Consider the following 22,595-nt stretch of genomic DNA (forward strand, 5'->3'; position numbering starts at 1 on the left):
GTTTCCTTTCAGTTTGTTTATTTTTTTTTTCAACTGAGTGTTAACTATATTACACAAAATGTACGAGTGAATTCATTTAAGCATTTATGTTTCTGTGATGTGTGTCAATTTATTTAGGACGGTAGTACCCTGATGCACATTGCGTCCCAGTGTGGCCACCCGGACACCGCCCTCATGTTCCTCAAGAAGGGAGTCCCACTACACATGCCAAATAAGGTAAGGCCATTCAGTCCACTGGAATGACAACACTCAATTACATTATGGACTGAAGTAGTTCATGGCCCTTTTTGAATGTTTTCAGAAAGGTTGGTCCCTTCCATTGTGGATAAATCGTCATAAAAAATAGATGTAACAGATAAATCATTGTCAAAAGGACCACCTTCTGTTTAAGGTTCATTAAGCCAAAGGGATACCGTGTCAATGGTTAAAACCAACTTTTTTGGGTAGTTTTCTGGAATGGGAAGTTTTCTTGTCGCAATCGCTACTAATATACAGGGACCATGGTTGGCCTCGAACCAATAACCTCCTGTCTGAGAATGGGAGAACTAAAACAACTCACGGCTGCTACCCAGAAATAATGTCGTTCCTGTTTATTTCAGGCGGGTGCTCTTTGTTTTCACGCGGCAGCCATGCAGGGTCACGTGCAAGTGATCCGGGCTCTGGCTCAGAAGGGGGCAGTGATAGATGCCAGAGACAAGGACAACTACACCTCACTCCATCTCGCAGTCAGGTACTGCAGACCAGGAGTTGTACAGGTGAGTCAACTACTCTTAACTTTTTATGATACGAAAAAACTACTATTTCAATTTCTAGAAAAGTATTGCTTTTTCTCCGGAAAATTATTGTTTCATTTCATATAAATTGCATTCTAAATCGGGAAAGATATCAATAAAAAACTTCAAGATATACAGATATAATATAATACAGATTTTATATTACTAATTTTAACAAGTAATTAGCATGCACTAAAACTGCATTAATCTCAAGAACCCAGACTATCAAAAAAAACTATCAAGCCGTCATTCCTAGAGGTTCGAATGACAATAGAGATCGATACAATACCTTTTGAATATTCAGGCGCTGCTGGGTTATGGGGCAGATACTAAACTGAAGGGGGGCAAGGCAGGGGAGACTCCTCTTCACATTGCGGCCAGGATCAAAAATGGAGACTCAGTGGCTGAAATGCTTCTCAAGTCAGGTACACTCAGACGAATTCAAATTGATTGAACCTACGTAATTTGGAAAAAATGTAAAATCCCCCCCCTCCGCCCCACTTTTATAACGTTGGGGTTAATTAGGATACAGAACGCCAAATTTCGATCTCAAAAATTTCACTAAAAACTTGGCCTGGTAAAGTCCAGGAATTTTACTATTAGTAAGAAACCGCATGAAACCAGGACTGGGAACCTTATGCAAATCATTCAACTTTTAAATGATGTTTCCCCGGGGAAGGAATGGACAGTCATGAATCATTAACCCAGATATATATCAAATACTCTATGGAACAAAACACGACTTTGTTGTATTTTGTTGCAGGTGCGAATGTGAATGCAGTTCAGGAGAACGGGGAGACAGCTCTGCACATTGCAGCCAGACACGGACGCTTCAAAATAGTCTCCTTCCTCCTACAAGATGGGGCAGATCCCACTTATCTTTCAAAGGTCAGTGAACTTTATCTGAGGTCAGTCATCTTCTAGGTAGAGCAGACAATGAAACACAGTGTGCCTCGAAATCCACCTCTAGTTTTCTCGGAAACGAATTAGCAGAAAAACAAAAAACAGGGAGCTTTGAACAAACACCCAGCACAACAAGATACAAGAAAATTTAAAAACCGTGCCTTGCATGAACAAAAAAATTACGGCATTTTTCACTTTATAAACTCAGAGTCACGTGTTTTAACTTACTAGATTTTCGATTTCATCAAAAATCTAATAAGTTAAAATGGCATGGAATTACACGGGACTAGCATGAAAAAAGAGTGTTAATGACGTAGGGTTTTTTTGCAATCGTTCACAAACGCGAATATCGGAGATTCTTTAAGGTACCTAAAATTGAAAGGAAAAGTTTAGTCGAACTATAGGCAATAGTTCTCTACCACTTTTCGATAATGACAGGAAAAAAACTACATTAAAATAAAACAAAATTAGTTCCATTTACAATCTTGACTAGCGCAAAAACTAGATCAAAATAAAACCAAAACCAGTCCAAAAACTAGCCCATAGAAATTCAAAAACTGGAGTTAAATGAAAAACAAAACCAGCCCAAAAACTAGCCCAATAGAAAATCAAAAACTGGAGTAAAAAGAAAAAAAAACCAGCACAAAATGTAGCCCAATTATTGTTTCAGAATGGGGAGAATGCACTGCACATTGCTGTGAGGTACTGCAGACTTGAGATAGTGGATGAGTTGCTCAGTTTCCTCGTGAAGGACAGAACCAGAAACGAAGCGGTTCAGATGGTCAACACACAGAACCTGGTCGGTGTCACTTATTTAGACTCACTAGATAAAAATCGCGGATAATCGCAAGAATTGGAATCTAGGATTTTCTCGAGGAAGAAGGGGGATGGCCCTTTTTTAATTCTCATTACGAGTCCAAACTGTGCACTGGACAGGCGCACAATTTTGTGTCTGTATTTTCCTGGATTCAAGAGACAGATCTTTAAACATGTTCTAAAATGTTAGCGGATTCCACTTACAAAAGCTTCGTGGATTCCGCGGACAAATAACTGTAGGCGCGTTTGTATTGCTGCGGATTCCGAAACGAGCGAATATAGGTAGTTGTTCTGGATTCCGCAAATGTAAGTGGATTCCGCAAAGTGTAAGTGGAATCCACAAATTTAAGTAGAATCCGTAAAATCTGTTAGCCGATTCCGCAAATTGTAAAAGGATTCCGCATTTTTCTTTATTACTGAGCGTGCATATGAACAATTAAAAGCTAGAGCTGGAATTATTATCTATAGCAATGCGGAATTTAAAAGCAAGGAAATAACCATTGTCAGCGGAGTTCACGAACAAAACTTAAAACATTGGTTAACCAAATCAGTGGGTGTCAGCATTAAGTATTGATCACCCAGAAAACTTTCTCTAATAATTTTTTTCATATTTTCGCGATTTGAAAAACACAATCACCATGAAAAACACAATGAAATCATTAATGGTTCAATCTTTGGGTCAGAAATATCATCAGTATTTGAGATGGTTCAGAGGTTTATAGGAGGAGATTTCGAATCATCAGTGTTCAAGATGAGATAGCTCAGCGGTTTATTGGAGGAGATTTCGAATCAAAAGTATTGGAGATGAGATGGTTCGGAAGTTTAGTGAAGGGGTTTTCAAATCATCAGTAATTGAGATGAGATGGTTCAGCGGAAATTTTTTAATCGTTATAAAACCATTGCTACAGACTAGCTTTTATTCTATCTGCCTTCACAACCGCTAACAATTTGTGGATTCCGCTTACAAGTTGCGGATTCCGCATACTGTTACGGGTTCAATACAAGCTTCTTTTTTATACCTACATTTTATTATTTGTTTGTGGATTACACAAACTGTTCCGGATTCCACAAATACGGTTGCGGAATCCGCAAATTCGCTATTTTTCGAGTGATTTTGAACAGTAGAGTGTTTTTGCTATTTGTGTGTGTGGAATCAAAGACAGTAAAGAAGATTAACGAAAAGTAACAATGTTGCAGATTCCGCGACAAATCTGATTTTGGCCTTTTGCGGAATCCGCTTACAATTCACAAATAGCACAGTTTGACCTCGTAGTGCTTAAAATCTATAAATTTATTTTTCCAAGTTCTCCTTAGACACTGAAAAAATCTAATTTAGGCAAAAATTTCTGCGCCATTGACAATTTTTTGAGGTGTTTGGCAAAAACTGCCATATTATAGGCTATGGTAGATTTTAGGTTGTTCTTCGACGTGTGCAGGCACTTAAAAATTGATCTATGCTGGCATTAAATGCGCCCCCAGAAAAAAGTTACGGTTGGCCAGCTTAAGGTTGAAACAAATGTCGTTAACGTTCTACAGGGGATTTTACTTCCCTTCATCTACTAGAGAAAGAACCAATATCTTTAGCTATTAAAATTGAAGAAAAAATGCACAAAGAGTTTGTAAAGAAGTTGTTTTTTGTCCTTCGAGACCTTCATGAACTTTGTTGGTTGAGTTTTTGGGCTGCGAAATTTTGCCTAAACCTTCAAACAATGAGTACAGATCGTGATGGTCAGTGCGAGTTTTCAATAACAACTCGAAAAAGAAAAACAATTTTTTTTTGCCAATTTGTCATGTTCACTGAACTTTTTGGATCTGAAACTCTGTGAGGGCGAGGAATTTCATAGAAATAAGGAAAGCGTTTCTAATTTGATCTTTATATCTCTTAATTGATTGCACCGCATTTTTTGCAGTTTTTTAAGCAGTTTTAATACAGTTTCAAGTTCCATTAAAATCGATCAGATTCGATTATAACGAATAATAATGTTTGCAAGTTCACCTTAACTTTTTTTTATCCCTATCAGTTAATACCTAACTTTTGGCATGAATATAAGAAAGTTTTACCTGGTTTTGAGTATTTCTCTTTACAACTTCACTGTTATTTTGATTATAGTTTACCCCTACCCCACTCTTTTGTTTACTCCATACTTAAGTTAAACCCGCCCATTACTTAGCCGTTAAATTTGAACCTTCTCCCCCAAACACACACATGACCGCTTTCCCTTCAATATTGGCTGCCAAAATTTTCCAAAGGGTCCCCTTTTGGTATAACTTTATGGTATCCATTTTTCGGTGAAATGCCTCAAAATTGTTCTAAAGGCGCCTTTGGCGCCAATAAGACTAATTTTGAGAGTGAAGCGCGCGAAAAAAAACACCATTTTTTTGTTCAAAGTTTTCCAAAAAGTGCCTTTTGCTTTTTGGCCTGATTTCTGATAAATTTGTCTGCGGCGTAGAAAATTTTTCAAAAACTACGGTCCTTATACTGTTTTATGAGAGCTCGGAAAATCAAATTGGTCGACCATAAAAAAAAGGTCGACGAAAATTTCAAACTTTTTATGAAAAACCGCTACCCCCCCCCCCAGAAAAATTTCTGATCACGCCACTGTTTAAATATCAACACATTGAAGAGTTGGCTGTGCGCCCGTACACAGCGGATTTTCTATAAAAGATCTGCAAATCTTTGATTCTGGTTTAAGTTGTTTCTCACATCTGAAATTCGTTTTTTTTTTCAGATCTGGACAAGATTTTGAAAATTTCAGATCGAAAAAGAAAGTTTCAGATCGGAAATTGATGTAGATCTGAAAAACCTTTTGTTAAATTATAATATATGCATTTTGAAAAAACAATTGAGTTTTGTTTTTTCTTGTTCTGCATCAGTTAACTGAGTTTTGATTAATTAGCTGTAAAAACAACTTCCGAATAAAGTTTTTTTCAAATCAACTTCCGTTTTTTTTTTCAAATTAAGTTTGTTGTCCAACTGTTTCAAAAAGTTTTCAAAAACTATTAGAAGATCTATCAAAGTTTTGATTTGCACGAGCTACTTATGCCTTTTCGATGTTTATGCCAATGCTTTGAGATACATATTACAGCAGTCTCCAAAGGAAGACTTTGCTGAGTAACTGATAGCAGCTAGCAAAGGCTATAAAATACACAGGATAGCAAAAATTGTTTTAAAAATTGAATTTTCAGATTTAAGATAACCAAGAAAATCAAATTTTCAGATCTGAAATGACACATTCTTAAAATATCCAAGCGTTATTTTAACACTGAACAACTTATTTGTGATCTGAAATTTGGATCTGAAACGGACTATTTCAGACCCTAATTAGATCACTTACTGGGTACGGGCGTAAGTGTGAGGGAAAAGGGGAGTATTTAATTGCTTTTGGGAAGGTGTTAAACTGAGGTTAAGTTGGTCGGGAGTAATTATGGGAGAAGAATTGGAAATGGGTAGCGGCAAAAGGCGGTAGTAAATGGAATAAGGCGGAGGGAAGATTGAGGGTGAGTCTGAAGATGGAGGTAAGTTTGGGATTGTGTGCGAGTGTGAGGGGGGTTGGGGTAAGTATAATAGGTGAAATTAGATGTTCAGTTGCTGTTAAAAAATTGGGAGATGTGGTTCTGCGAAAGTTGTACCACCTTGAATAGGTTTACAAATCGAGTAGGCCGTAAGTAACAGAGTAAATTGTGCAAATGTTGCTAATAATTTTGCTCAATTATATACACATTACAATCCAATTTAATAAATTCAAATGGTTTATAAATGATTGAAACTTAAAAAATGTGAGTTAGAATGGATTGAATATCCCTTTGAGGCTCCAGACTTTAATTTATAACCCTTCAGGGAAATAATTTTGATTTTTTTCTATTGTAATAAATTTTTTCTCCTGCTATTCAAGTATGGGTGGAAAAAGCAGTGTTTGGAAAAGTTTCAGCGGATAATTAATGAAGTTAACAACAATAATATGATGACTAGATGGTTTCTTAATACTCCGATCACATTTACAGTTGCACAGAACGTTCGGAGCATTGAATATTTTTTTTTTCAAATTGTGTTGTTCGACTATGAGCAGATCTGAAAAAAACCTACAAAATAAGTACAATCGGTAGTAAGAGTACAAATAGCATATAGAAAGTTCAACAACAATTATTAATCGAAAAAAAATTGAAATTTCTAAAAAGATTTAAAAAGTTTTTTTTTTCAAATGTTAGCAGGTTTTTTAAAAAGATGATTTGTTTGTCAAGAAGGAGATAAAATAAATGATTCAAATTAGTATTTTTGTTTTAAAATGATTTTTTACCTCTTTTTTGTATTATGGGCCTGCTCGCTTGCTGTATTTACTCGAAAGTAGACAAAAAATCAAAAATTTTAGGCAGATTTTCCTCTACACTGAGAATTTTTTGGAAAATCTTTAATGGAGTACAAATTTAAACAGAGAGAGAGAGAGAGAGAGAGGGGGGACACTTTATTGTTTCAATATACTTATGCAGTTGCAGAACTGATTGTATAAGAATCTAGTGTACAATATTACGCAATGGTTATATAACATAACAAGAAAAAACATAAATTACTACGAGGACGAATCAAATAATTGATTTAACTGATAAATGTCCTTGGATGCGGAAAGACTCTCTTTATTGGGTAACAGGGTGTCATCTTTTATTTTGATGAAATTTTTAATCAGAGTTTTTGTCAATGTGTCCGGTAGTTTTCGATTAAACAAGGTTCGGATTATTGTGTTAAGGTTTCTGATTGATGTAAATAAGAAAGACTTACGAAGGAAATCAGTTTTTCATGTTAAAGGGAACAATAATATTCCAGTTCGATGGTTATAGCGGAATTCAGAATTTGGGAATCTTATATGCGTGAAAGCTGGGGCATCATTTCGGCATAACCTGTGAAGGTAGTGTGCTGATCGGTACTCGATTATATTCCGAGCAGTAGGAATTTTGTGCTGTTTCCTTAGAAGTGTGACGGAATCTCGTTTGCTTATATTCATTATTATCCTGATTCTCCATTTTATTTGTTTTTCGAGTATCTCAATATTATCTTGCGTACATCCGTTTAAGAGCATGCATGGATAGTGCAAATGGCTCAGTACAAGAGTATTTAACAGGATGATTCTAGTACGCAGAGGGATTTTGTCTCGGATGCATTTTATCGTTTGGATTGCTGTAGCCCATTTTTTTTAAAATTTTGTTGATTTCTTTGTCGAATGATAAGCTTATGTCAATATTGACGCTGAGAAATTTAACTGTCTCTGTTAAATTAACTTGATAGTTTCCAACTTTCAATGAAAGATTTTCAGTTAGTTTCTTTTTCGACGGTGCAGAAAATACAATGAACTGGGTTTTGTCTACATTAATCATTAATCGATTTAAGTGAAAATACAAAAGAATTTTATTGAAATTGTTTTCAATGCTCTTTGTTGCTGTTTTGGGATCTGAATGAAAACTAAGCAGAGTCGTCGGCATATTGTACTAACGTACATGATTTGTCTATTGTTTGTGGCAAGTCATTTACATACAAGTTGAACAGCAGTTGTCCTAGTACAGTACCTTGGGGAACAACTTGCTCTAATTTAAGCCAATCTGAGTGTTCGCCGTTTACTATTGTCAATTGCTGTCTGTTTTCTAGAAATGACTTAATAAGAGTTGTTGCTGACTGTTCAAAGCCAATGTGACTTAGTTTCCTTTCAAGGACTGAATGAGAGAGTGAATCAAATGCTTTAGATAAATCAAGAAATGCAGTCGCTGCTATGTTATTTTTATCGAGATGGAATCTGATTTTTTCTGTTGTGTATAAAAGAGCATCATTAGTTAAATAACCTGGACAAAAGCCAAATTGTTTTGGATTTAGAATATTGGAATTTGCTAAGAATTCGTGAATTTGGGATGAAAAAATTTTTTCAAACAACTTCGATAGAGTGGGTGTAATAGAAATTGGAGGATAATTTACTGGATCTGTCGAGTCGCCTTTTTTGAATATGGGAAAAAAGTGTGCCTTTTTTAAAGTATATGGGAATACGGATTTCGAGATGCATTCATTGATAATTATCGTAAGAATTGGGTTTACAGTATTAATGCTGTCTTTTAGAGCCCAAGCAGGGATTTTGCTTGGTCCTAATGGCTTGTTTAAGGGAAGTAATAAAATTGCATCTTTCATTTCTTTGTGAGTTATGAACCTGAATTGAAAGGGCCTATTTGTTTTGCTGTGTACACTGTACTCAGTTGGTACATCTATGGGAGGATCTGCGTTTTTGTATTCTCCTAATGTTGAGAACCTGTAGTTAAGGAAATTTGCTTTCTTCTTATTTTCAATTATAGTGTCGCCAAAATTCTAGTACGCAGAGGGATTTCGTCTCGGATGCATTTTATCGTTTGGATTGCTGTAACCAATTTTTGTAAAATTTTGTTGATTTCTTTGTCGAATGTTAAGCTTATGTCAATATTGAAGCCGAGAAATTTAACTGTCTCTGTTAAATTAACTTGATAGTTTCCACCTTTCAATGAAAGAGTTTCAGTTAGTTTTTTTTTCGACGGTGCAGAAAATACAATGAACTGGTTTTTGTCTACATTAATCATTAATCGATTTAAGTGAAAATACAAGAGAATTTTATTGAAATTGTTTTCAATGCTCTTTGTTGCTGTTTCGGGATCTGAATGAAAACTAAGCAGAGTCGTCGGCATATTGTACTAACGTACATGATTTGTCTATTGTTTGTGGCAAGTCATTTACATACAAGTTGAACAGCAGTTGTCCTAGTACAGTACCTTGGGGAACAACTTGCTCTAATTTAAGCCAATCTGAGTGTTCGCCGTTTACTATTGTCAATTGCTGTCTGTTTTTTAGAGTTTATGAAATTCCATTGTTTTTTTTGGACAGTCAAGCATTTTGAATTGGGCTGTTTTCTCTTTCTTGTATAAATGTTTTAGATGATTGTTGTATTGATTTCTTATTCGTTTATAGTTTTCAAAATTGGCATCTGTTCTTGATAATTGATATGCCTTTAGAAGATTTTCTTTTTCCTGTTTTAAAGTTCTATTGACTGAGTTAAGTACTTTACCAGACAGCTGTAGCTGCGGTTTATTTCGGATATACTTCTGCTCTAGTGGTGCGTGAGCGTTTAGGGCATGCGAGAAAATATCTTCAAATTTTATTAACATTTTAGAGACATCGTTTTCTTGGTAGACGAGAAACCATGGACTCTGTTTAAGTTCCTCGCAGAACCTATTTTTACAAAAATTGGTTTCGTTGAAGCGAAAAGTTCGAATTGGAATGGCTTTTTTGAATTGTTTTAGTTTGCTAATACACATTGTTATTAAATGATCCGTGTTTATAGGTGGTTCTGCTACAAAAAATTCTTTACAAAGAGATTTGGTTGCTATAATGTTATCTAAAATGGATTGGCTGTTTTTAGAGTTGTATGTCGGTATCGACTTATTGGTTATTGACAAATTGTATGCTTTAATAGAATCGCTGAGAAATTTAGCTTCATGTTTATTCAAGTAGTTAATATTGAAATCTCCCAAAATTGTAACATCTCGCGCTTCAGAGGCAGCGTAATCGATACCCTTTAGTGTATCTTATATAAAAATTTCCTTGAATTGTTTGTGTGGATTGTAGGCAATAGCAATTATCTGTCTTTTTGATTTTTTTGAGATGATTGGGCTATATTCCACCCAAAGTCCTTCAAAATGGGAGGGACGTAGATAATTTAAATCTTCTCAAATCTTAGGGTTAAATTTTTATGGAATAAGAAGAAGAGTACCACCACCTGCGTGTTGACCAGTGCATTTTTTGTTACGGTCGCATCTAAAAATTTCATGGGTTGTTTTGCAGAATGAATAAGTTTGATGATCGCATGTTTTGTCAAGCCAGATTTCCGTGAGACCGATAATTGTGTTTGAGTCAACTATTTCTGACAAGAAACGTATTTCCATGTGTTTGTTCTTTATGCTTCTACAATTTAGAGTTATATATTTGAGGAAGTTGTGGTGTTCCTTTGCTTTGTTTGCCAGGATTTCATATGAAAGTGCGGGACCTGGATTGACTTCGATGTCCCCACATTGAAGAAGCAGGATTTCCAACATTCCAATCTGAAAGGTTAGTATCACAACTGCGCAATAGATGCCTGCTGTGAATCTAAAGTGGCGGTTAGACGTCATGTTTCTAGTTTTGAGTAGTGCGGTGCTGTTGGGTACATTGTAATTAATGGGAATGCTAGTTAGAAGGGAGAAAATAAGGAGAGTCTTTAAAAGTCATTGGCTAAACATAAATTTGATAGATCCAAATCATTGGGTAATAGACTACTAAAACAACATTAGTATGGATAGTATCTATTATGGCGTAAGTCATAATTACTACGATTGGTATTCATATAATTGTAGGTTTGATTGTTGCTGAAACTATGGTCGCAAGACTCTTTGGGTGCTCGGGGCCACACGAGACTTGGCTTGAACCAGGTTTCATACGATTCCTCTGAGGGTGCGCTGGGCCCCTAGAGTTGGAAGTATTCGGAGAAACAACTCGAGGTGATAAGCTGGATAATGGTAGCACCTTTTCCATGATTGCATTTTTTAAAATACTAACAGAACGCATCAAATGTACTTCATCAAAGGAGATTGACTGATAGTCGTTTATGCTGACAATTTTATCGTATATAGGAACAATTTGATACTTTTTTTCCTTAAATTTATGAGAAATAAGGCTGGTGAATTCAGTTATACGTTTACCACTTACAGAATCGGGTCCCGATTTCACAGGCGGGACTTGGCATATATTGATTATTGCAGGTGAAAACTTTGTCTCAATTTCACTAATGGTGGCGCAAAAAGTTTTAAATATATCATCTACAGGTTTGTGTAGTTCCCTTGTGAGGGAATTGGTGCCGTCCTGGAAGGTTACTGATTTCAGCTCAGTATCGTCGTACTTTTTCACAACTGATTGTTTCTCGCTGCAAAATGACCCGCGGTAAGAGTGAACGGCCACGTCTTTGGGCAGCTCCTTCGTGTCAAATTCCGCTAAAAAACTCGAACCAATAATCAAGTTTTGAGTGTCAGTAGGGATTACTTTGGCAGCAAAATCAATAGGTGCTCTGAGTCCTTTTGCGTTTTGATTACTGTTTGGAGGATTACTGGATGTTGCTAGTACATTGACAAGGTTATATATTTGAACGTAGTACTTATCTTTTTGTTCGGGATTGAGTTTCGTGATGTCGTCGGGCAGCATCAGAAGCATTGGTGTTGACATTGTGTGAAGCCAGGAAAATGCCAGGAATAATGGTGCTGTTGGTGTCAAGAATAATATGCTGAAGTTAGTAGTCAGTGCCCAAAGAATGGCAACTAGTGTTTCATCACTCTATGAAACTATTTAATAAGTTTATCACAACAATTAGGCTATGGTGTCTTTCTTCATGGTGGCTATGGTCATAAACTGCAAGGGTTTTTTAATGATTTATCACTAGACCCATTCCAACTTTTACTTATGATACCAATTTTGCGTTGCAAAAAAAAAGAAAAAAAATTATATCACATCCAAGTTCCAAGTTTTCTCCGCTTTCAGTGGTCGGAACAACATTTTCTTATCAAACGTCTGACATATACTTTTTCTCAGTGTCTCTTCAAAACTTCGAAACAGGGTGATTGTCTAAAGTTAAAAAAATTTATGTGAAAAATTGTTCACCGTTGAAAAAAGATGCCCTCTCTTTTTTCTTAACAGAGTCTAAATAGACAAAATGCAGACTAGTTTTCCTCAACACTGAGTATAAATAGACAAAATGCAGACTAGTTTTCCTCGACACTGAGACAATTTTAAGAATTTTTTGTGGTTCACACTTTTGCATGAAGAAAGACACCATAAGCTAAAGTTCCTCCTCCCATCAGTGTTCGCAGCTAGTAGGTATGTTTTACCACTAAGGAGACGGGGTCTCTCTTTTTGTTCTCTCCACAAACGAGACCAAAAACAGCATTTTTCCAAACAATTTTTTTTTAAATTGTTGCGTAAAACTTGTTGGTACTGCGCTGCTACTGGTGTCTTTTCAGTAAATTAGGAAAAGTCGATCAACCATTTTGGTCTCTGCCTTCCCTCCCAACTCGTCAAATTTTGATGACCAGGTGACTGCATACGAGAACAATGATATTTTGTGATAGGCTAGAACGTAATTTCCGCTCTTCATAAATTTGTTTTATGCCATTCATTTTCTAAAGGAAATTACCCAATTAAACGTTCATTAAAATTTTATCATATATTAATTATCGATAGAAAATTGTCTCTTTGTTAACTGTGAAAAGGGACAATGCACTTTTTTTCGATGCTTTTTAAACAAAAATGAACACTTTAAAATGATAATCAGGGATTTTAAATCAAAAAGGTGGAAAAAATACACCTGTCAGACTGAGTCACTTTTACAGTTTCCTGTCCTAAGCATCGCGGGGAACAATATAAATAAAAGACCTTTTTTTATCATTTATACTTTTTACTTTCAGCGATGATGATACAGCAGATTATAACAAATGCGTGATTTAAAATGCACCTTTATGTATAACATCTGCAGAGCCGCGGTTAACAACGTCGTGCGCAGAAAATCAGCTTTAAAATGTATAATTCTTTTTCAAAGTGAGCACAGGTATTGTTGCTGAATTGATTTACATTTATATTGAACGTGTGTTAAAATCTCGTTTAAATAAAAGAGATTTTTGTTAGAATTAGAATTGAGTCAAAACACCGTGCGACTTCACAGTTCATTGTGTTATTATTAAGTTATGTATTACTAAAACTCAATTAAAAAATTGGAGAAATTGTGGGTGCCCATTTTTTTCTATCAAAATTTACAAATACCAAAAAATTATTAGTCAGTAATTGAACATATCAGTTAATTGAAATTTGTTATGTTTTTCTGATTCAAATTTACTTGTTAAGATTACTGATCTACAAAATATTTCAAGTATATTTTTTGATTTTATCCCCAGAACATTTGACCGGCAAAATGGTCGCTGGTTCTGCAGAAAAAGCACATAAAGACATCCATTTAACCGAAGAATGGATCCGAGAAAGGTTAAATTTAGAACGAGAGCAACTCGACAATATCAAAGCCCTTTCCTTACCTGGAACATACCATGAGAAAATCACGACACTCGGCAATTCTCTACATCGGTTTACGAGACTAAAAGAACTAGATCTTTCTAGAAACTCGCTAACCCATTTAAATGGCCTAGAACATCTGAAAATTTTAGAAAGCCTAAATCTTTATTACAACCAAATCGAAACCCTAGACGACTTGAAGTTATTACGTAACAATCCGAACATCAAGAAACTAGACTTGCGATTGAACCCGGTTTCTAAACATGTCGCGGACTACCGACAACTTCTAATAAGTTACCTTCCTAATTTGGAATATCTAGACGATCGTCCAATCAAAGATGCGGAAAAGGTTGAAGCCAGTCAGCATTTCGTCAATCTAATTGGTCCTAAGGAAAACAAATCAGAATCAAGAATGCCAATTAGTCGGACAATCGAAGCACGTGACTATCGAACGAGTGAACTGAAGCACGTTTTAGATACCGAAGTCGGAAAAGACGATCGAAAGTCGTGGAAAAATATACATGAAGCACCTCGAAAGGCTTCAGAAAATTCAAAATACGACCACGTCTATAGAGTGACAAAATCCGGTTCTCACTTTCAAGAAGGTCGCGGAAGCTCTTCGGATACTGACAAGGAGTTCAAAGGATGCTACGCTACCTTTACTCCCAGCCCGACCTACTCAAGCTCGTCTTCGGGTGGATACGATTCCGAAAGCTGCCGACGGAAAAACCGAAGATCGGATAGTTCTTCTCGGAAATCCGAGAAAGTCCGGGAAATTTCCGAGCGGGATTCGTCGTGTGGAGTTAAAATTTCAAAAGAATTCAAAGAAGCTGAAAATCAGTTCACTTCTCAAGTTATGCACATGGTCGAAGAATTCTGGGAAGGTCCAAAAAGTTTGGAAGAAAACCCCACATTTCTGGCATCTCTGAAATCAACATTTCGAGATTACACTCGGAAATTTGTATCGGATAATAAACGAATCATAAGCCAACAACAACAACAAATCGAGAGTTTGGGGCTGGAAAACGCTCAGCTGAGCGAAAGGTTGAGAGAGGTGAAATCATCACAAGAGTCAGAGTTGATCACATTGAGAGCGAAAGTTAATCAGCTCGAAGACCAACTGAGATATGAACAGTCTCAAAGATCATCGGTTGAAAAAATGAAACGAAAAACGGACGAAGAGTTAATTCAACTGAAACATGATTTCAATGAATTCCAGATGCAAGCAAAGTGCCAAAACTTGAACAAAAATGTGCGCATGAAATCAGAAATTGACCATCTTAGAACAGAATTAGGAAAGTATAGAAATTTGGAAAGCACGGTTGTGGCTTTGAAAGAAAATCAGAAAAAGCTGATGATTACAAACGAGCATCTGACCCACGAGTTGAGTTTGATGAGAAACAAAAGTTTGTTCAATGCGTGGAAGGATCCTAATTTGCCCACGAACTCAGTGTTGCAAGCATAACTGACATTCAATATTCATTCAGAGAAATGTATTAAATGAGTGTAAATAGAAGAAATTTCATAGAAAAAATTATCAAAACATACTATTTTTTAAAATCTCTTTTTAAAATCAGAGGCTGTTTTTCTATCACACTGTATTTGAGTAACCAAAACATTTCATCTCTGTTTTGTTAGATTCTGAAGCATTTAAAACCTGATTCAGATGGTTGTCTTGTCACATTGTCCTAAATTAAGTGCATATTGGCGCCTTAGGTGCCTTAAAAGATTTTGGGTTAGTCAACCAAAAATGGACGTCGTAAATAAGTACCAGCAAAAATATTATTTGGGAAAACGTGGCAACTGAGGTAAAGAAGTGAACAACCAACGCGACTCCGAGTTACATGATGTGGTTTTAGCCATTTTTATTTATCCAAATACTGGCGGCATATCAACTAGCATCAAGCTCGACTAGCTTAAAAGTTTTAAAAGTCAAAATTGTATCTACTAGCTTTAAAATCGAAACACCCAGGTTGACCAAAAATGCAACTCATTCAGTTTGTATATACGAAAAAATGCTAGTCATACACTTTTTATGCAATTGCATAGGTACAGATAATTGCAAAAGATCATCATACACAAATCATCATTCACAAAAAAATATAAAAAACATGGTTGTTCCGCACAATTCACAATTTGCGCGGCAATCAGTGGTCGGTTTAAGCCATTACAGGTCGGGAGATTTATGTGTCAAGAATATTTATTTCTTTATTGGTTAGCTAGTTTCTCAGAATTTTCTTTCTCAGAATTGCAAGTTTCAATTTGAACAGATTACTATTATTTCTTTGTATTTCTGAGAAGTAAAGCTATCAAAAAACTGCTGGCCGACCTTTTTATTTTCATGTTTTCGATTTTTAATTTTAGTTGAGCTTTATGCTAGTCGAGCGGTCACCCAATTAATGCCTTATAAAAACCAAACTAAAACGAAATTGGTTGACATTGATTGAGATTGTTTTTTCTACATTGGTTTCATTTATTTGTTTTCTAAAAACAAAATTAACTCGAGACAAAAAAACTAGGCAATTAAACACACAAATCGAGTTTAATTGCTATTCCGATCACAGAGAAATTTATGCGATAAAATTTCATTCGATCAACACGATGATAGCAAACTTCCAAAATCAGATCATTTCCTAATCTGTCTTTGGTTACTTCATTGAGTTCACTTTGCTAAAAATTTTAGTTCTAGTTCAGCTTGAAAATTTTCTTTTTGTTGTGAAACGCACAAAATTTCTCAAAAACTGCAAAGGCTCAATTATTTTCAATTTTAATTGTTTCGCTTTATCTCAGCTACAAAATATTTTGAAACAATTCAACTGAACTTGTATTGACTTGGACTCATAATGTTTTTGCAATCTCAGGAAATCATTTTCAATCAGTTCAGAATCTTGAAAACGTTAATTAACTTAACCGGTTCTAGCATCGCGTAAATAGAAATATCAGAAATTAGAAATTTTTTCGGCATCGCTTATTAATAAAAACCCATATTTTTTTCTGAAAGTGTCAAAGTTTCACCGCTATTGACCATACACTCACTTTAAGATATATGTTGAAGCTAGGGTCGAGATAAAAATGTGGTAAAGTCCTGCCGAGACACGGATTCATCGCATTTTGTAACGCGACTTCTAACCTGAATTAGATATTGTGACAGAAACAGCACACATATAGCGCAGAGGTTTATCAACTGCATCTCGAAAAAAAACACTTGAGCTCGAAACTGGCTTTTTTGTTCGCGTAACAAGAAAATGTTGACCAAATAGTTTCAGTTTTTCAATTTTTGTTTCTTAATACATTGCTATAACAAGGGTGCGTTAGAGGGAAATTTTTTGTATTCTGCCGGAGATAATTGGTTCAAATGCCAGCTTATCATGAAAGCATGTAAGTTTTGAGAACACAGCACGCACACCTAGAAGCGTTCGCTAACTTCTCATATAAAAAGTTACCAAATTGAAAACTATACGCTGAGTGATTTTCGTGGGTGATTTATTGAATTTAACAAGATATCGGTCTTCTGAAACAAAATGTATGTTTCTTTTAGTCGTTTTTCAAGTTTTCTTTTGAATTTTTTTTGCTCGTAAAATAGGTTCAAACATCTGTTTTTCTGTTTAGGAAGGAGAGTCGTGTTTGCATTATGCATGTGACTTGACCTCTGACCTCTCCCACTCGACTGCCGAAGAAGTAGAAATTATGAAAAGACTTCTCAAATTCGATCCAGAATTCTCACTTACCACCAAATTCGTAAGCACCAAAATTGGTTAACTTTGTGAAGAAAAATGTGTGAAACAATCGGTATTGTACAAAAACATCCTGTTAAAAAAGTTTCACAAGATGCTACTATGCAGGTCTTTCCATTCAATTTTTTTGAAAGTTTGCATCAATTTAGTTGATTGTATTCTAATGTGTCTAAAAGCTTTTTATAATATGTATGCCAACATTTTTTTGTTTTCATGTGACTGGTCCATTAAAAGAAAGTTTTCATAACTTAGACATTTTAGGGTCTGCAGAGACTTAATATAGAAATAGGAATTTTTTTTAAAGCTTGACTCAAAAAGTTTGAGTTATATAATTTCAACTTTGATTCCTTGCTTTTCTCAGACAAATGAGACAGCTCTACACTATGTGTGTCGTGGGGGTAATGGGAAGCTACTCCAACTGGTGGTGGAGTTCCTGGGCCCTGCAAATGTACAGCTCCTACTCAACAAACAGAGTCTGGTCAGAATTTTACTTTAAGAGCACGTTTTACGTCAATTATAATGACTATACTTTTGTGTCGAAAATCATATTCTATCGGTTATTAACCTTGAAAGTTTGGTGCAGATATTTAGTGAAAACGAGATTTTTTTGCATTTTTTGCTCTGAATGGCAAAAAAAAATTTTTTTTACTACCAACGACTTTGAGGTCGTTCGGAGCAGTTTTTGAAAGCCCACGAGAAAATTGAATTTATTTGATTTCTCAGTTTCTATAAGTCGCGCCATATATTTTTCATGGCTTCCGCAGTTTTTCATGGCTTTCATGGAACCATACATGGTGCAACGCCTGGTTGAACATTTTGTCAACCCGGGTACTCCCTAGGGTTCCTAGAAAAAATCCACCCCTAAGCCGTTAATACATGCTACTTTTGGGCTGAGTAACGCAATCCGTTCTCTTACTAGATTAGAAGTGGGAACGGTTATGGAGACCATAGAAGGTTCTGACCTAGTTGGAGATTGAAAAGTTTGCCTAAATTGTTGCCTTTTTGAGGAAATCGGCAAGGCTTGGACAGTCAATTTGATCAAGATAAAAAAAGAAGTGTTGAAGTGTTATAGATAACCCTTGCTACCCCAAGATCCTTTAATTGTACCATTGAATTGTTTTCTGATTTCAGGATGGCCGATCTCCTCTGTTGGTCGCGTGTGAAGAGGGTCACTACTCTCTGGTGAAGATACTTCTTAAAAACAACTCACGAGTCGATGTATTCGATGAGGTGAGAAGAAATTAAAACATTCTTTCAATTAATCTTTACTTAAGCTTGCTCATTTTTTTTATTCTTCTTTCTCAAAAAATGTTTATGAAATGTTTCGATTCGACCCCATGTCAACCCAAAGGGTCACCCCTTTGGTTTTATTTTACTAAATCCATTCTCGGCCAACTGACCCAAAACTTTTTCGGATTTTTTAAACTATTTTCCCTCTTTGGTACCTAGTAACGAATTTCCCTAGCAACGAAATAGTTAAAGAGATCCAGTTTTTCTAAAAGAGCCTTTGATGCCAATATATATTAATTGTAAGAGGAAGCTTAGCCCGACAAAACACAACTTTTGGTCAAAAAGTGCCCAAGATTAGTGTTTTTATGATGCGTTAAGATAGCTCGGAAAAATCAAAATGGTCGACTTGAAAAAATTATCAAAACTTCTCCCTCGGGAATATCCTAAATGTGCCCCTGAACCCTGGAGCTTTCAAGTACTAAAATTTAACCTTTTCGAAAATGATTCTAGATCTGTTTTTTTTACATTAGTGTTATTATAAGGCAGAAGTTTTGATGATAACTTATATTAACAATATACGACCTTAATAAATGACGCTCAGCTTTGTAGTCCTTGACCGCTTCTTACAAATGCTGTGAATTATTAGGGGGTTTTCTGCTAAAACATACACGTTTATTATCAAAACTGTTGTCATTGACAAATTTTATTTATTTCATTTTATTTTCGCCCAATGCGATTTTCGCTGAATCTAAACAGTCCCCTTTGTTAATCTGTTCCCTTTAAAAATTATGGTTAAGGTTACGCAAATATGATTTTTGAGCCTCATGACAGATATCTTCTTTTTTGCGACTCTTTGCCAGACCACAATGCAATAATTCAATTAGGATAAATCTAAATTAGTGGAAGATAGGAAAAGCAAGCGGTTAGAACAAACAAAACTTCGCTGAGAAACCGTGAAGCCATTGTCTTTAACCAGACTAAAGGCGTCATCCAGCCTGTCAATCAAAATTGTTTATCGAGTCTGGTAAAAAGTCCATGTTATAACTTTTATCCATGTTTTAGGTCGGTCCCCTTTTTTGCGTTTCACGGTGCCCTGGACATGTACAATGCTAATTTGAATTATACGAACAAAATTAAAACTTGAAATATTTAACACGTATTTCCTCAAATTGGGTTGATTTTAGACAAAAATTGAAGGGAACTAATCTTGCTTAAAATTTTAACTGAATTATTATGCTGCAATTTGTTTTGCGAAATTCGGTCCCAAAAATTAACCCCAAAAATGATCATTTTTGGCTTTGTTTATTCAATCAAAAAGTCAAAAATTACTCCAAAATTATTTGCTCATTTACTGAACAAAACTGCCTCAATAAAAGCCTTTCATGTAGCCCGCAAATGGGCTAAAAATGTTCTTATTTAGAAAAGTTTGTGTTTATATAGTAAAAATGACATTTTTGGCTCACAAACGAAAATAATTGTGTTTATACAAAACTGAGCAAACTATACCCGGCTAAATTTTGTTGGGCTACATGAAAAACTTGTATTGATATAGTTTGTCAGTAAATGAATAAAACGTTTGGAGTAATTTTTGATTGACTAAACAAAGCCAAAAATGATCGTTTGTGGGGTAAATTTTTGGGCCGGAGTTTTGCAAAACAAATTGCACCATAATATTTCTGTTAAAAATCTAAGCAAGATTGGTCTTCATCATTTTTTGTCTAAAATCAAATTAATTTGAGAAATCGCGTTTTAATCTTCAAGTTTTTATTCAATTTGTCCGGATAATTCAAATCAGCACTGTATTCAGTAGACCAAAAAAGGTGCAGTTTTGACAATCCACTCCCCTACGACAAGAACCTAGACTCGCACATTCGGGGGTGGGGGTGTTAAACGTTGCAAAATTGCTATTCTGTTTGTAGCATGGCAACGCATCCTTGCACTGGGCAGCAGCCAATGGTCACGTGGAGACATGTGACTTGCTGCTGAAGATGCAGGCATTTGTGAATGCGAGGACCAAACAAGGGGTGACCCCTCTGCATCTGGCTGCCATGAATGGACACTTTAGACTGGTGAATCTGCTGGTGGTCAAGCACCACGCAACTGTAGATGTTGTCAGCTTGGTAAGTCGGAGAAACTAAAAAACACAACCATATCCTGTTAGCTATAGCACCGCGACAACTCGCAATAAAAGACAACTCAAAAAATTACATAGACCCTTATCGCTTTTTTTTCTAAATGATGGGAGAATGAATGCCAGAGACCAGCAGATATGTGCATTTCAAGGCCTGAAACGCATAAATCTGCTGTTTCTACGCCTTCCTTCGTCGCCTTTTAAGATGGAAAAATTATTTCTGACGCTATAATTTGCTTTTACTGGCGTCTAAAGGATAGGAAAAAGCCTAATAATTTTTAGAGGATGATTAAGATATTGCACGTCGTTTTCTCGGTGACCTGATTGCCGTTTTTTACATCACCAATTTTGCTAATAAAAATATTTCTCGATCATATATCGTGTGCATAATTTGATGTTTAGGCCAAGAAAACGCCCCTGCACATGGCAGCTCAGAACGGACAGTTGGATGTTTGCAATGCTTTAATCAGCCTCGCAGCCGACGCCAAAGCCATCGACGGGGTCAGTTGTGGACAAACTTTGATTTTTTGCACGTGTTTATTTGCGAGCCTGGATGTAATGATGAAACGTGTCTTAACCTTTCGATTATATCTTTTTAATTAAAGATTGAAATTTTGGGGATCTTTTCCAGTTCCCCCCTTTCAAAATACCGAGTTTTATGTTTGTTTTACGTTTTATTACGGCTAACTGCGTGATGTTACGCTGTAAAGTATGAAGAACAAATCTATTCACGGTTGTCGATTTGTTCACCACGCCAAATTTCATTTCACAACGTTAAATGAGCTTTTCAAAATTGAATTTGGAAGGTGGGAACTTGAAAAGAGCCAGTTTTGGTTGCAGAAGACCGCCTTTCCTCGTCTTTTTTTTTTCATTTTTGCAAAAACGGCTAAAATTTCTATTTTTTCGCTATTTATTTTAGTTTTCCCGGTATGAACCTTTTTCCCCACAAAAAGTTTTGCCGAAAGCTTTCCTCCTATACCCTTACGATTCAGTACGACTTCCTATAACACGTACTTTTGAATCCATACTTTAAAAACCATTTTAACATGAAATTTGGCATGGTGAACAAATTCTAGCACTGTGAACAGATTTTTTTCTGATAATTTACGTCGTAGCATCACGTATTTAGCCATAAAAACACGTAAAACAAATCTGAAAATATAATATTTAAAATGTGGCTGAGAGTGTGGAAAAGGGACAAATTCTTCACTAAATTTGAGTTCTACCTGGATTTGACCTTTGAACTTTTCTTTGCTCACAGGAAGGTCAAACTCCACTCCACCTGGCAGCAGAGAGCAACCACTCGAATGTAGTCAAGTTATTCCTCAACAACAGACCAGAGCTAGTGTCCATAGCTAACAAAGATGGCAACACTTGTGCACATATTGCCGCTTCTAAGGGGTCCACTAATGTCATCAAGGGACTCCTCAGATTCAACAAGGAGGGAGTGGTCAACCATAAAAACAGGGTGAATAACTTTAACAAACCTACGCTGTACAAAAGAAACAGACTTATAGGATTAGGCGCATTGGAGGCATATTAATTTCAATTCTTAAACTACGGGAAACATTTATTTGTTCAGAAAGTGAGAAAACTACTGAGCGAGTGAATTTCAAATGTAAAATTAATCGTCAGACAAAACTCGACGAGCCATATTGTTTTGAAAGTGACCAAAAAAATTCACAGAAAAAAAAATGTTTTTTTTTTTAAATAAACTTACCTAGCTGACCAATACAAAGCTGATTTAAAGGGCCCGGACAAAACGAATAAAACTTGAAATTTAAAACGCGTTTTTCTCATATTCTGTTGACTCTAGACAAACAAAAGATGAATACAAAACTCGCTTAGAACTGAAGCTGAATTATTATGATGCAATTTGTTTTTTTTGCCGAATTCTCTGGATCTTTTCTCTTGATCTACCAACTCAGGAG

General features: G+C 35.8%; 2 protein-coding genes across 2 annotated transcripts in view; both read left to right on the plus strand.

Moving 5' to 3' along the window:
- LOC134850922 (uncharacterized) overlaps positions 1–22,595 on the plus strand; it is a gene marked incomplete in the record, with an annotated part of 66,924 nt that overhangs the window by 15,691 nt on the left and 28,638 nt on the right. The window contains 11 exon segments of the mRNA XM_063866729.1: positions 118–216; positions 600–755; positions 1,078–1,198; positions 1,537–1,661; positions 2,347–2,475; positions 17,179–17,307; positions 17,665–17,781; positions 18,435–18,533; positions 20,453–20,653; positions 21,067–21,165; positions 21,926–22,132. Coding sequence (XP_063722799.1) covers positions 118–216; positions 600–755; positions 1,078–1,198; positions 1,537–1,661; positions 2,347–2,475; positions 17,179–17,307; positions 17,665–17,781; positions 18,435–18,533; positions 20,453–20,653; positions 21,067–21,165; positions 21,926–22,132 — 1,482 coding nt within the window.
- Positions 12,984–15,107, plus strand: LOC134850924 (centrosomal protein of 72 kDa-like). The gene has a single exon (XM_063866737.1). It carries the CDS (start codon positions 13,475–13,477, stop codon positions 15,032–15,034), a length of 1,560 nt encoding a protein of 519 aa, XP_063722807.1. The 5' UTR covers positions 12,984–13,474; the 3' UTR covers positions 15,035–15,107.

This window comes from Symsagittifera roscoffensis, chromosome 7, assembly GCF_963678635.1.
Source record: "Symsagittifera roscoffensis chromosome 7, txSymRosc1.1, whole genome shotgun sequence".
Classification (NCBI taxonomy): Eukaryota; Metazoa; Xenacoelomorpha; order Acoela; family Convolutidae; genus Symsagittifera; species Symsagittifera roscoffensis.